Source organism: Typopeltis vanoorti, chromosome 10 (assembly GCF_054136105.1).
Source record: "Typopeltis vanoorti isolate ZY-2024b chromosome 10, IOZ_Tvanoo_1.0, whole genome shotgun sequence".
Lineage (NCBI taxonomy): Eukaryota > Metazoa > Arthropoda > Arachnida > Uropygi > Thelyphonidae > Typopeltis > Typopeltis vanoorti.
Window position 1 is genome coordinate 104515565 of NC_143558.1, and position 13175 is coordinate 104528739.

The following is a 13175-nucleotide window of genomic DNA, read 5'->3' on the forward strand; positions in this document are numbered from 1 at the left end:
TCACTCACCTTGAGAAAATAACAACGCATCTACAGTTCCCTGTAATGACGGAGAGCGATGTTTGTAATAGAATAGAAATTGTAACTCATCGATTTTGTTATTTAGTCTTGATCTCTAAAATACAGGACAAAAAGCTGTCCCAAAGAGTTTTTTTCTGGACAACGGGACGCATTAGCCAAAAACGAAACAATCCCGTATTTTACGGGACATCTGGGATCCCTACTATAATAAGACACTTCCTGTCTGCTACTGCCCTTATGCAATGCCACTATCTTACCTTCCTTCCATTCCCTGGGCACCTTTCCTGTAGCCAGACTTTCATTGAAAAGCCAGGTCAAAGGAGCTGTCAGTTCCTTAGCACATTCTCTCAAAACTCGTGGTGAAATACCATCCAGTTCCACAGCTTTACTGACATCCAGAGTACTCAGTATTTGGAACACATTCTCCTCCTGCACCTCTAAACCCCGAACCTGCCCTATCCCTCTAGTATTAAAATAGAATAGAGTATTGCATAACAAGGTCATACCGAATGTTAATAGAGTTTGGGTGGATTTAGCTGACTATCAGAGAGATTAATGATATCATTAGTGGCATGAGAGGGATAGAAAATGCAAGTGACTGGTAGAATGAATGCTAGAAATGGACCAAAAAATAAACAGCATGGAACTGACAGTGAAACAGAAACAAGAGCTGAACAAATTTTCTTTGTTTAGCTCTTGCTCTTGATTTGCTGTTTTAAGGATATTTGTGACATAAGACTGAATGATAAATGCACGTAAACACAAGAAAGATATTTAATTAACCAAATATTTCTGTCTGGAAATAGCAGACCATCTTCAAGAACATTTTGAAGTATTATTTGAGATATTATAAGAACAGTTTTAAAAAACACAAGCTAGAATACTAACAATAGATCGTTAAAAATAGAACACAGCGTGTGATGTTACATCACTAAGTATTAAGTATAAAACTGAACATTTTGAAGTAGAGACATGATTGGGGGGGGGAAAGAAAAAAAAAATTAATGAGTAATCTTGATTAGAATTTCCCAGATTTTTGATATAGATATACAGTCATTACGATTCAGGTTGGGACGTTGGAGTAAGGCCTCCACGCTTTCCTTGAACAAACGTTCGAACCTATAACGGGATCTATGTAAGAGGCGAGTCCTGGACCAAAAGATGCTGTGGTCAGTTTCAATCCCATGTTGAGCCAATTGGTGTGTTCTATTTTTAACGATCTATTGTTAGTATTCTAGCTTGTATTTTTTAAAACTGTTCTTGTAATACCACTGAAGATAGTCTGCTATTTCCAGACTGAAATATTTGGTTAATTAAATATCTTTCTTGTGTTTACGTGCATTTATCATTCTTGCTCTTGATTATTGCTTACATTATTGTTTTGGATGAATCTGTTCCTGAAATAGGCTTCATCCTTGGTATGTTTTTTGGTCTAACTTAGTGGCAAACATTTTTTCATAATTAATAATAAAACCAAAATCCTCTAAAAGTGTATAGTGGTTCAAAGGTACTGCTCCAAAGATGCTCATGTTCATATGAGTATTAGTGTTAAATTAAATCTCTAGATTTAGCAATGGATTTGCAGAAAGGCTCAATATGGCTTTTCGATGCTTATGAGTTTTTTTCAGAAAACCATGACAACATAATTTTTATGTATTTTATAGCTGTAGCCACAAAAAAGGTTTCAGACTTGTAGTATATCTAGTACCATGCATACAGAAAGGGTTTCATAATCTGGAAGTCCTACTCTAGAGACTAAATGTAGAATATTTTCTAGCCAATAGATTCTACTGCCGATAGACATTCACATACATACTAAATCCATGCCGCTAAATTTTCTATTATCCCTTAAATCTCCTTGATTCCTATCTCCCTTTTAAAATTGTTACTATTCACAATATGTAAATACCACTGAATTAACTTATTTCTGGATATATTATTTATGTATCTAACATTGAAACTAAAAATAATAATTCATTGTTATACTTTATCCAGATAATATGGATTCTAGAGTGAATGGATTATTATTTTTTATTATTATTTTTTATTATTATTATTTTAGGGTGTATCAGAGATATTTAAGACTTGCGAAAAAAATTTCTGAAAATGCTATGGACATAACTCGCTCGGTTGTTGGAACCCAGAACATGCAACGGAAGAAATTTATTGAAGAAATAAAATCTGATTATGCACAAAAGATTGCTACACGGAAAGTGTGGCATTCCCTTAGAGACCTTTTAACACATGAAAGGTATATATTTTATGTGTTGTTTATAATATTTTTCTTAATGTTTTTATTTAAATAACTTTTCTAATTAGAAAAATATTTGCTTTATCATTATCATCAATTGCTGACGTGTACCCTCCAGTGGTTAGTGGTAAGGTTCAAAGTTTAATAACTAGGAGGAAACCACATAGCCTGTAAAGAATACAGAGACCCAACCAGCATTTCTGATCAATTGTCTTATTGTCGCCTTCTTGTTGTGCACCATGTTATTAGGTGTCCATCTGAATGCTGAACAAATGAGGATAGGCTGGTAATTTGGAACTCATCTGACTGATTGCATTCTCTGTGCTTAAAACAACAAACAAAGATGATGGTACAATATGATTTTGCTTTATCCTATCTTATGACATTCAGATATTGATATAAATGTAAAATAATTATTAATGCTGAAAGTAAACTTTATAACCACAAATAATTATTATAAGATACTGGGTTTATTTGGTCCTTAAAACAATGAAAATCATATATATATATATATATATATATAAAACAGTGATTGGTTTCACCAGGGCACCTGTGGCTTCTTTAGGGTAACATACACACAAGGATAAAAAGCAGGAAGTACAAATTAACTTTAAAATCTGTAAGACACTCACTGTTGTAGTATAAACAACTGAAACATGATTGTTTCATCATGTTTTGATTTGTCCAGATGCAAAGCATCAGAACAGATTTGGTAAGGTAAAAATTGTTCTTGGAATTAAGGAAAAAAAAAACAGGATGTATTTACAAAATTAACACACACTCTTATTCAGAATTTTTGTTTTTTTCCAAAGGACTCCTTGTTTAGAGATGGTAGTTTCCAGGAGTCTAGATTGTTCAAGTTCATGATTCTTTTTGTTCCTTGCAATGAACAGATGCATATTTCTAAATCATCCAAAATAAAATAACCACAGATTAATGGAATCTGATAGATGATGGGAAATATTTATGGAATAAACTTGTTTTTAGTTGAAGAAAGAAAAGTAGAGAATTTCTAGATGCCATTATTATTATTATTTTTAGTCAGGCATCTCCATGGAGTCCAAAAATTCATTGCAGGAGGCCAACCTTATTATTATTATTCATACAATACCTATCATATTTCTCCTTGAAGTCATTTGCCGACAAACGACTCAACTCCAACAAAGCACCTTGTGACTGCCTCCCCATCTTTTCATATAGTGCAAAATTTCTCCATTAACTCTATAAAACATGTTTAGTTACTTATATGTTTTTATAATTCATTTCTCTTTAGCTTTTGTGCCTGTCAACCAGTTTTTATTAACTGGCAAATCTTCAATCTTTTTCTCATAAAAAGATGTAACATCTCATTCCATGGACATCACAGTATTTGCATCACTCATCTTCAATTTCTCTCCGTTACTTGCTTATTTCCTAGTGATTCAAATTACCAGATATGTGCACACTAGTCCAAATGTGAACTTGATGATGATGAGTCTTATTATCTTATTATATATAGTCGTATTATAAATGGTCTTATTATCACCTTATTTCCCCTTCTGAATTTCAACTCCCTCTTGAGTATATATCAATATAGTGCACATCATGTAATCTTTCCATCCCAATCTGCATATTCTTGTATGTTTCCACAATTGTTACCCATTGCTCACACTGTCAGTCTATTTAAATCATGCTGTAGAATCTCTGCATTATATTTCTTAACTTTTTACTCTAACTGCTTTTACATCATCATCAAACAACTGGATATTTCCACTCAAATCTTTTCTTATATCACTGATGTACAAATAAAATCTCAGCAGCTTGTGTGACCAGCACACTGCTAGTCATCTGCATTCTCTTGGATTTTATTTCTCCTTGTACTACTTTATGATTATGATGCCAAACTGTCAGCCATCATCTTATCTAACTTCATATTCATCTCCATTTATTCCAGTTTATGTAATAGCATTATTCCATGCCAGATGCCTTTACAAAAGTCCTGGCTTGTGCTTTGTACTACTGGTTAGCTTGCTGATTACCTTTCTCTTTATATACCCTCCACAACATATTCTTTCACTGTAGTTCCTGTTTAGTGATTCTGCATACCCATTCGTACGTGATTCTGGATATGCAGTCTGATACCGACTCCTTCAAACACCCTTCATCATTTTCTGTGTACTCCTAACATCCTTCCTCTGTGGATTCTTATGCCTTGGCACTATTTTAAGCTGACTCCTCTTCTTTGAAGCTCCATATATGCCCCCTTCTTAACTGAAAATTTTAAATGCTCTACTGCCTTTCAGGTCATTCACTCTCTCCAGTCTCAGGCAAAATGATTACCCTCTTAATGGACAAATTTTCTGATCCTATCACCAGGCCCAGCACTTTCAAATCCTGAGTTCCCTCCATCATAAGTTGTTTCACATAATTATCATTTAGTGGTGTATAATTTTCATGGAGGGAAACAAATTCCATTTCTTTTCCTCTATGCTTTTCTCCTATCAATCTATGTCCCCAAAGTCTTTGATAATAATTGCTCGCCCTGCACCTATTATGTGCTGATTAACAAACACCTGTTTTCTATATTATACCATTGTACTCATGGCCTCATGTAGCATCTGACGATATGTTTTTCCCCTGTTGGTCTTTATCTCACAGATCACCTCAGAAATTCTTCTTTCCACATCGCTACCTTCCTGCTGAATTCCTGTGTTTTGTTTGGCTGCATATGGTGTGCTATCACAGCAATACTATCCTGCTCTCTCGCCCTCTCCCTTCCATTTACTGTACTCTTTACATCTATTCCTATATACTATTCCCTGTCAACAAAATCTCACTGATACCTGTAATTTTGGGATAAATTAAACTAATTAATTCAAAAAATTCTCTTCTTTTGTTCATTTCAAATTCGTCATCATTATTTACTATTATTATTATTATAGTAAATAAATAGAGGAAAAAAAACAAAAACAAAACACTATTAGCTTCATTTTGAAAATCCTTCTTATCATGTTAAGAATTAAATGCAGATCTTTTTTCAGTCAAAAGGCATAGTGTCCTATCATTCTTACAACTTCATTACACAGGTGTTGTCTATATATATATATATCTTTGATTATCATATACAGAGAAAAATTTCCAATCTGAAGTAGATGAAATCAGAGAGCAGTGTCATTGCAGTTTTCTTTCCTGAAAACAGGCAATATTTTTCTATAAGGCATTTGATTTTAAAGCAGTAATTATAAGGGTTTGTTTATAAAGCTCTTTATTTGTAGTTGAAAAGAGACAGAAAATATCCTTACCTATTTAGTAAGTAATATATTAACTTATCTTTTTTATTGTTATAAATTATATAATTAAAATGCATTTGTTTATCATATATGATAAAGAGTATCAAAATTATCTCTGATCAGTTGGTTTGATTTGGGTAATCATAATGGCTTAAATAATGTGAATAGGTGGGAAAGTTGTCACTTTATGTGTAGGTGTATTTAAATAAATAACCTCTCATAAGGGTCCAGTTTAAACACTCCTGCAACAAATAGCTTTCATTTAACTAAGTAGTATTCAGTATTCATTTCATTTCCTTACAGATCAGCATGGCATTTCAAGGAGTCTTATCCTTGTGCTTGGGAACTGGAACCTACTGAAGGTCCACAAAGAGTTAGAAAACGACTAGTTCGCTGCCATCTATTGTTAAAGCCACAATTTCTGTTGTCAGAAAAGCAAAAGAATCTTGGTAATGATTGTTCGATATATCTTAAGCCATTATTTTCACTCTAATACTTGATTTAATTTATCAATTTGCTGCATTTTTTTACCACAAAGTGACTGCCACGTGAGCACTGACTCCGGTGGCAGTACTGGCCATTTTAATTTTTCATCTTTGCATAGTTTTTCTTCCTATATTCTTCTTTCTCTCGAGCCTTTTATCCCCCCCCCCCCCTCCCTGACCACCATTGCTGGAAATTCAATGCCATGTTTGTCACATGTTAGATGTCTGGAAGGGGAATGGATCCTTGTAATCTTGCACTTTAGCCTCTGCTTCAGTAGAGGCTAAAGTGCAAGATTACATGTGCAAGATAAGATGAGCAGTTCTAGACATCTTGTTCAGGTCATTTGTCTTGCTTGCAAGGGTCATTGCAATAATTCTTCTTCATGATCTATAGGACCCAAGGATGATGCTGATATGGCATTCAGTGTAGCCTTGGTGTTCCATTTCTGGGGCCATCATTCTTACCAGACAGTGGTCATCCATGTGTGCCTACTGTGGGTGGGCAGCTTAGGTGCTGATAACTCTCTTATTGTGTCTTTCATCCTCCACTTTCTTAGGAGTAATCCAGTAAGTATAGAAAAATCATATTAATAACAACAAGAAACAGAAAATACCATCTTATTATTAATTTTATTATTATGCATTCAACAGGTGAATTTCCAATTGGGGTAAATGTTGTCCTTCTTTATTTAGAAGGGCTTGGAAGCATAGGGTTGGATTATCAGATCTGTAGAAAAATTGCATCCAGGACATACTCTCATCAACACATCCTCACAGAAACAAGTGGCAAAACTTCTGTATGCAACATAATATCACATTGAAAAGATATTACAGTGAAAAGTAGGGGCAAGCTGACTAGTCAACCTTCTCTTCCTTCACAGAATTTGATTCAGTGAGCTAATTCCATCGGTGAGATCAATGAATTCTGATTATAAACTGATTTTATTAATCAGCTTATAAGGAAATATCAGGAAGGTACCAGAAGATTCTGGAGACTATTGAAAAAGTTAGAAATGGAAGGAGGAGGACTATAAAAAGAATCAGAGATGAAACAGTAACATTAAAATGAAGATAAGGATAGATGTCTTGAGTAATTACTTTGAATGATTGCTAAATGAAACAAGCAGTGATCATGTGGTGGTAGAAAATACTTCATATTAATGCATTCGGGAATACATATCAGTACTTGAAGTAGAAAAAGTCGTCAAAAACCTGAAATGACGAAAGGTGGCTAGATGTTACAGTGGTGATTATATTACAATTCAGAATGGCTGGTCAGTGGACAGATAATTGGAGAAGAGCTCTCATAGTTTCCATATATAAAAAGAGAAATATAACTGAAAGTGAGAATTATATAGAAGTTTCCATACTGTGTATTCTTGATAAGATTTATGCAAGTGTACTTCAGAAATGGCTAAGAAAAATTGTGAAAGGAAAATGTGGAGAACATAATGCTTGTTAGGAACAGAATTTTACTTTAAGACAGATAGTTGAAAAATCATGGGAATTGAACAAGGATCTGCATTTAAGTTTTGTAGATCTAGAAAATGATATATGACAAGGCACCCAGAAATAAACTTTTCAAAACATAACAATTACATGGTATAAGTGGAACATTATACAGTGCAGTATATAGTCTATATTTGAGTTGTAAGTTAGCAGTCAGAATTTATGGAAATACAGGAAAATGGTTCAGTATTAACTCAGGTATGAGAGAAGAATGCACATTATCCCCACTGTTATTCATCATCTATATGGATTACTTACATTGAAAAGTGGTATTACCCAGATATCAAAATCAGAAATGTTGATTTCAGGTCTTTACTTTATGCAAATATTATTGTTATTATTATACCCTCCATGGAGTCAGCAGAATCATCATAGGAGGTTAATTCAACTGACAACACATTTATCTTACTGAATCTTAAAATCTATAACACTCCATACATTAACAACATTCAGGTAATGCTCACAATTCTTCATTTACAAAATCTGCTCCTCACACACCCTTCTTCCCCACATTCCTACATAACTTCCAGGAATGGTCTCTGGTTCTTCCCCTCTCACCTTCTACTCTTTTTATAATCTCTTCTGGATTAATCCAATAAAATACCCTCACTAACTTTAATGTCTTTGTCATATCACCTCTTTTTCAACCAAATTCTGCAATCCATATTTCTTTAACCTCTCTCCGTAGCCAACATTTCAGAGTCCTGATATTGTCTTAGTCACTCATCTCTGGACAATGTTCCCACATCACAGTGAAAACTGGGTGACTAAATCTGAGCACAAGACAAACGTGATTTAACCAGTGCTCTATGTCACAGTTAATACAATGTCACAGTTACTCCTTATCCTTACACGTTAGAGTACTTCTTATCATAGCGACACTTTCAGTATGCCCTCTATATTGAATCCCAAATATTAATCTCATCCACTTCTTGCAGTACAGCACCATCAATATATAGTATACACTCTTATATTTCTGCACTCCAAAATGCAACACATTGCACTTATTAATATTAAAACTATAATCACTCCTTTGTCCAAGTCAAAAGTCTTTTCAAATCTTCCTGAAGGGAATTAACATCAGCAGCGTTACTTAAAAACTTCCCGATTTGCATTATCAGCAAACAACTGAAGATCTCAAGTCATTCCACATGATATATCATTTACAAACAAGTTAAAGCAGGGACCCCAATAATAGAAACCCTCCTGGGGGATGCCACTGGTTACCTTTTTTTTTTTTGAGACATTGAACCACCATACACAACTTGCTTGTATCATTCAGAGAGCCAATCACCATTCCATCTAACCAATATATTATCTATTGCCATCCTCTGCAGATTATACACCAACTTATCATTTGCTAATCTATCAAATGCTTTTGCAAAGTCCAAGAATATCACTGTATGTTATTCTCCCTTATCTAACACACTCGTTACCCAATCATAAAATGCAAGAAAATTGCTAAAACAAGACCTATCCTTAAGAAATTCATTCTGACCATCATAAAAAATACTATGATCATTGGCTCACGGACAATTCATTGCGGGGACAATTCAGCACAAGGAAAATTCATCATGCAAACTATTGATCGCTGAAAATGTTATTCACTAAAAAACTGAAATGAATTGCATTGATACCAATATATAAAAAGCAAATGTAGTGCAAGATAAATTTCACAAAATATAATTTTATTATGTATCTATGTATTAGTCCGCACAGCTAGCCGAGTGGCTGGTTTCTTCACAACCATATGCCTGGAAAAAGAGTGTCCTGGGTTCGATTCTCATCGCTGATGTGAGGAGTATAGGATCTTTCTCAGACATAGCCAAGTTTGCCCGTCTTGTGCAAGGATTGCAGGGTTTTTCCTCCCCCAAACAAGCAAGCAAACGGCAAACTGGCCCTGAGAAGATAATGCTTCTACAGACATAGGATACACTGGGAGGCATAGGGCCAACCACCTTATCCTCGTATAATGTTGCAGTTATAATTTTGTAAATATTAATATTCCATCAACAGAAACTGTAGTATCAAAGTAAGAAAGAATATTTATACCATTTTAAGATGAAACAGAAATTAGGAAACTCTCCAATCAATAAAATTTTACTTTCACTGTATAAGAATAAAAAATATGAAAATCTAAATAAATAATACATAGATCTATCCCTCTTTTACCTTTACGGTTTCAAGGATTTCTATTCCTTATAACCGCAACTGTTATGCGAGGATAAGATGTTTGACCTATGTCTCCCAGTGTATCCTATGTCTGTAGAAGTGTTACGTTCTCAAGGCCAGTTTGTTTGCTTGCGGGAGGAAAAATCCCATATAAACTGGGGAGAAAAATCCTGCAGTCCTCGCCCAAGACCGGCTAACTTGGTTATGTCCGAGAAAGATCCTAAGCTCCTCATGTCAGCGACAGAAATTGAACCCAGGACAATCCTTTCCCAGGCATATGGTTGTGAAGCAACCAGCCACTCGTTGGCTAGCCGCACGGACTAATACATAGATACATAATAAAATTATATTTTGTGAAATTTATCTTGCACCAGGGGCGAATGCTGGTCTTGAAATTCACGCTTGCTCTTGTTATCATTCAGGTGAGAGGTGTGATTGAAGTCTGATTAGCTGAATAATGAATTACTGACCATTTAAAACTATACACACTTGGTCGTCGACTTATGACCGACTTCCGTTCTGGCTGACAGGTCGTAAGTCAGCCATATATTTATTAACAGTATTCTTTAACCTTTCTAATGTTTTTATCATCTTTATAATTTATTTTTATAATCTTTTAAATTTATAATTATGTATATTGTACATAATGTGAAAAATAATACTGTACATACTGTACTGTAAACACAAAAATACAATCTAAAATTAATGTAGAAATTTACAAAATCAATTTTTAATCTTTGCTTGTGCTTGGTTGTGGATCGTCAGGGTCATGTTCTTGGGTTGAAGTAGGAGATGTTCTTTTGATGAGGAACATGCTGAGCTTTGTTTGAACAGTTTGTTTCTTTTTTCTTCATATATTTCACGATAACAACGCACAGCTTCTTAAATGATACGTTCAACCTTTGTGAATCGTTCGACATTAAGGTCTATTGCTTCGAAACTGGCGAGAACTTTATTTGGTTACGAAAAAGAATCTGATAAACTCTTTGCAGTGAATTTCTTTTCTGGCTCCTGTTCTTCTTTCTCTCTCTCTTTCTCTTCTGACACTCTCTGTGCTTCCAATTCAATCAACTCTTCATCCGAAAGGTCTTTTATTTCACAATCTAGCAACTCCTCTACATCTTCTAATTCACATTCTAATTTAAGATTTTTTGCAAGTTTAACATTTTTTTCTGTAATCACTTCCAGTTCCTCTCCTTTTTCAAATCCTTCAAATGTATTCGCATAACATTTTAGACACTTTTTCCAAATTCCTGACATACAATTCTTTGTTACACATTCCCATGCAGTCGAAATATTCTTGATACACTGAAGAATGTTGTACTGCTTCCAAAAGTCTCGCAAAGATAAGTCAGCATCAGAATCTATCGCTTTGATGGCTTGTGCGAATGTCATTCTGAGGTAGTGAGCCTGGAATGCTGAAATAGCACCCTGATCCATGGGTTGAATGAGAGCGGTTGTGTTACGTGGCATAAAACCCACTCTAACATCATGTTGAAGGTCGTCCAAATGAGGAGGGTGGCCATGGGCATTGTCCATAATCAATAAAATCTTGAAAGGGATACCTCTCTCCGCACAATATTCATGAGCCTGGGGAATAAAGCAGTTCATAAACCAGTTTTTGAACAGTGCTTGAGTCATCCAAGCTTTAGGTTTGAATGGTAGTAAACATGCAGTGTGTGTGCTTGTTGATGTGCTTAAATGCACGAGGATTTTCTGAATGATAAATGAGAAAAGGCTTCAGCTTAAAACCCACTGCATTCCCACCAAGCAACAAAGTCAACCGATCCTTAAAAGCCTTTGAATCCTGGCATCCTTTTTGCTTCTTGGTGTACGTATGTACGATTAGGCATGCATTTCCATTGCAAGCCGGTTTCATCTACGTTAAATATTTGTTCCAGTAGATAACCTTCTTCTTTGATTAAAGAGTCGAAACTATCAACGAATTTTTGAGCTTCATCTTCATCTGCACTTCCTGCTTCTCCTGTGACACGTACGTCCAGTACTAGCATGAAAATCTTCTGCATAATCGTCTCCGGCACGTGATTTTAAATTCTGAAGCAGACTTCTGGCCTTCGCTTGCACTGTGCAAAGGCTCATGGGTGAATTTTTCTGTATTAAATCTTCCATCCACATAAACAACAATTTCTCCATTTCATGGATGGATCCCTGTCGTTGTTTGGTTAAAGTTTTAGACTTCATAGGTGCGGAACCTTTCACAGCTTCCCGAATTCTTTCTTTGTCCTTAAGTATCTTCAATACCGTGGAATGTGATAACTTCAAGTCGTGCTATCGTATTCACTTTCTTTCTGCCTTCATACTTCTGGATAACTTTCATTTTACACTGTAAATCAATAGTTTTCCTTGACTTCTTAGCTGGCATATCTGTAGATGAAGGCATTTTCCTTTTACTAGACATTTTATGGGTAGTATTTCAGTAGAATTTTAATTAATACACCACACGCAACAGATGTTTGAAAGCGACTGAGTGTATGTGAGAGATAGTTATCGGTTTATCCATACGTGGGTTATCGTACAATAACTATCTTATCCCATATTGTATGCATAGCTGCCTGATTTATTATTAATTTATTCTTTTTTTTCTTTTTTTTTTTTTTCTTTTTTTGTGGTTGTAAGTGCAGATGGTCGTAAGTCAATGACCAGGTGTATTTAGAAATTTATGTACATTTAATCATACAAATACGTTTATTTTACAAATGATATTCTATCTTTTTCAATTTAGCTACTCGAATACATATATAACCTTTGGTTCTTCTTTATGAACTGGTCAATAACATCGTCATAAAAAGTTGGTTGTGACTTAATTTTCCCAAGCAACACACAAGGCAGTAAAGGCTGGCTGAAGCTCACTGGCTAGAGCTACTTTGGCTGCATATGGCCTGTGTTTAAGACGACGTGAAGGGAGCGGAAATGGCTATGCACACGCATGAGATCACAGTGCTGCAGCGAGGACCTGGAAGCTCCTACAACCGAGCAAGCCAAGGTAGCTTTGACTAGACGAGTAAGCATCGGCTTCCGATACACAACGCAAAGCTCAATTATTGCCACGCAAGCTTAAGACATCTGTCTACAAAAATAAAAGCCTAAATGGAATGCATATAAATGCATGCATTTATTAACAAATAAATATTACTTCTTTCTCAATTAATGAGCTTGTGCAGCAATCATGGAGAATTCGCCCCTGTCTCTTGCACTGCATTTACTTTTTATATATCAGTATCAATGCAATTCGTTTCAGTTTTCTAGCGAATAACATTTTCAGTGATAATAGTTCATGCGATGAATTGTTCTGCTGATGATTTGTCCCCGTGATAAATTGTCCGGACAAGATAACCATCATCCCAATTTTGTATTCTGTTCCTAACTAATCTCTCCAACACCTTGACTACAACTGCAGCTATACAGATTAGTCTATAATTGGAGACTTCTCTCCTAGAACCATGCTTGT

At 35.1% G+C, this 13175-nt stretch overlaps 1 protein-coding gene across 4 annotated transcripts in view; it reads left to right on the forward strand.

Annotated features, from left to right (window-relative positions):
• Nucleotides 1-13175, forward strand: part of mv (lysosomal-trafficking regulator mauve) — a 1073830-nt gene that overhangs the window by 585482 nt on the left and 475173 nt on the right. For all 4 annotated transcript variants that reach the window (XM_090399251.1, XM_090399254.1, XM_090399252.1 and 1 more), the window contains 2 exons: nt 2083-2271; nt 5844-5989. In XM_090399251.1, coding sequence (XP_090255377.1) covers nt 2083-2271; nt 5844-5989 — 335 coding nt within the window. The remainder of the gene's footprint in view (nt 1-2082; nt 2272-5843; nt 5990-13175) is intronic.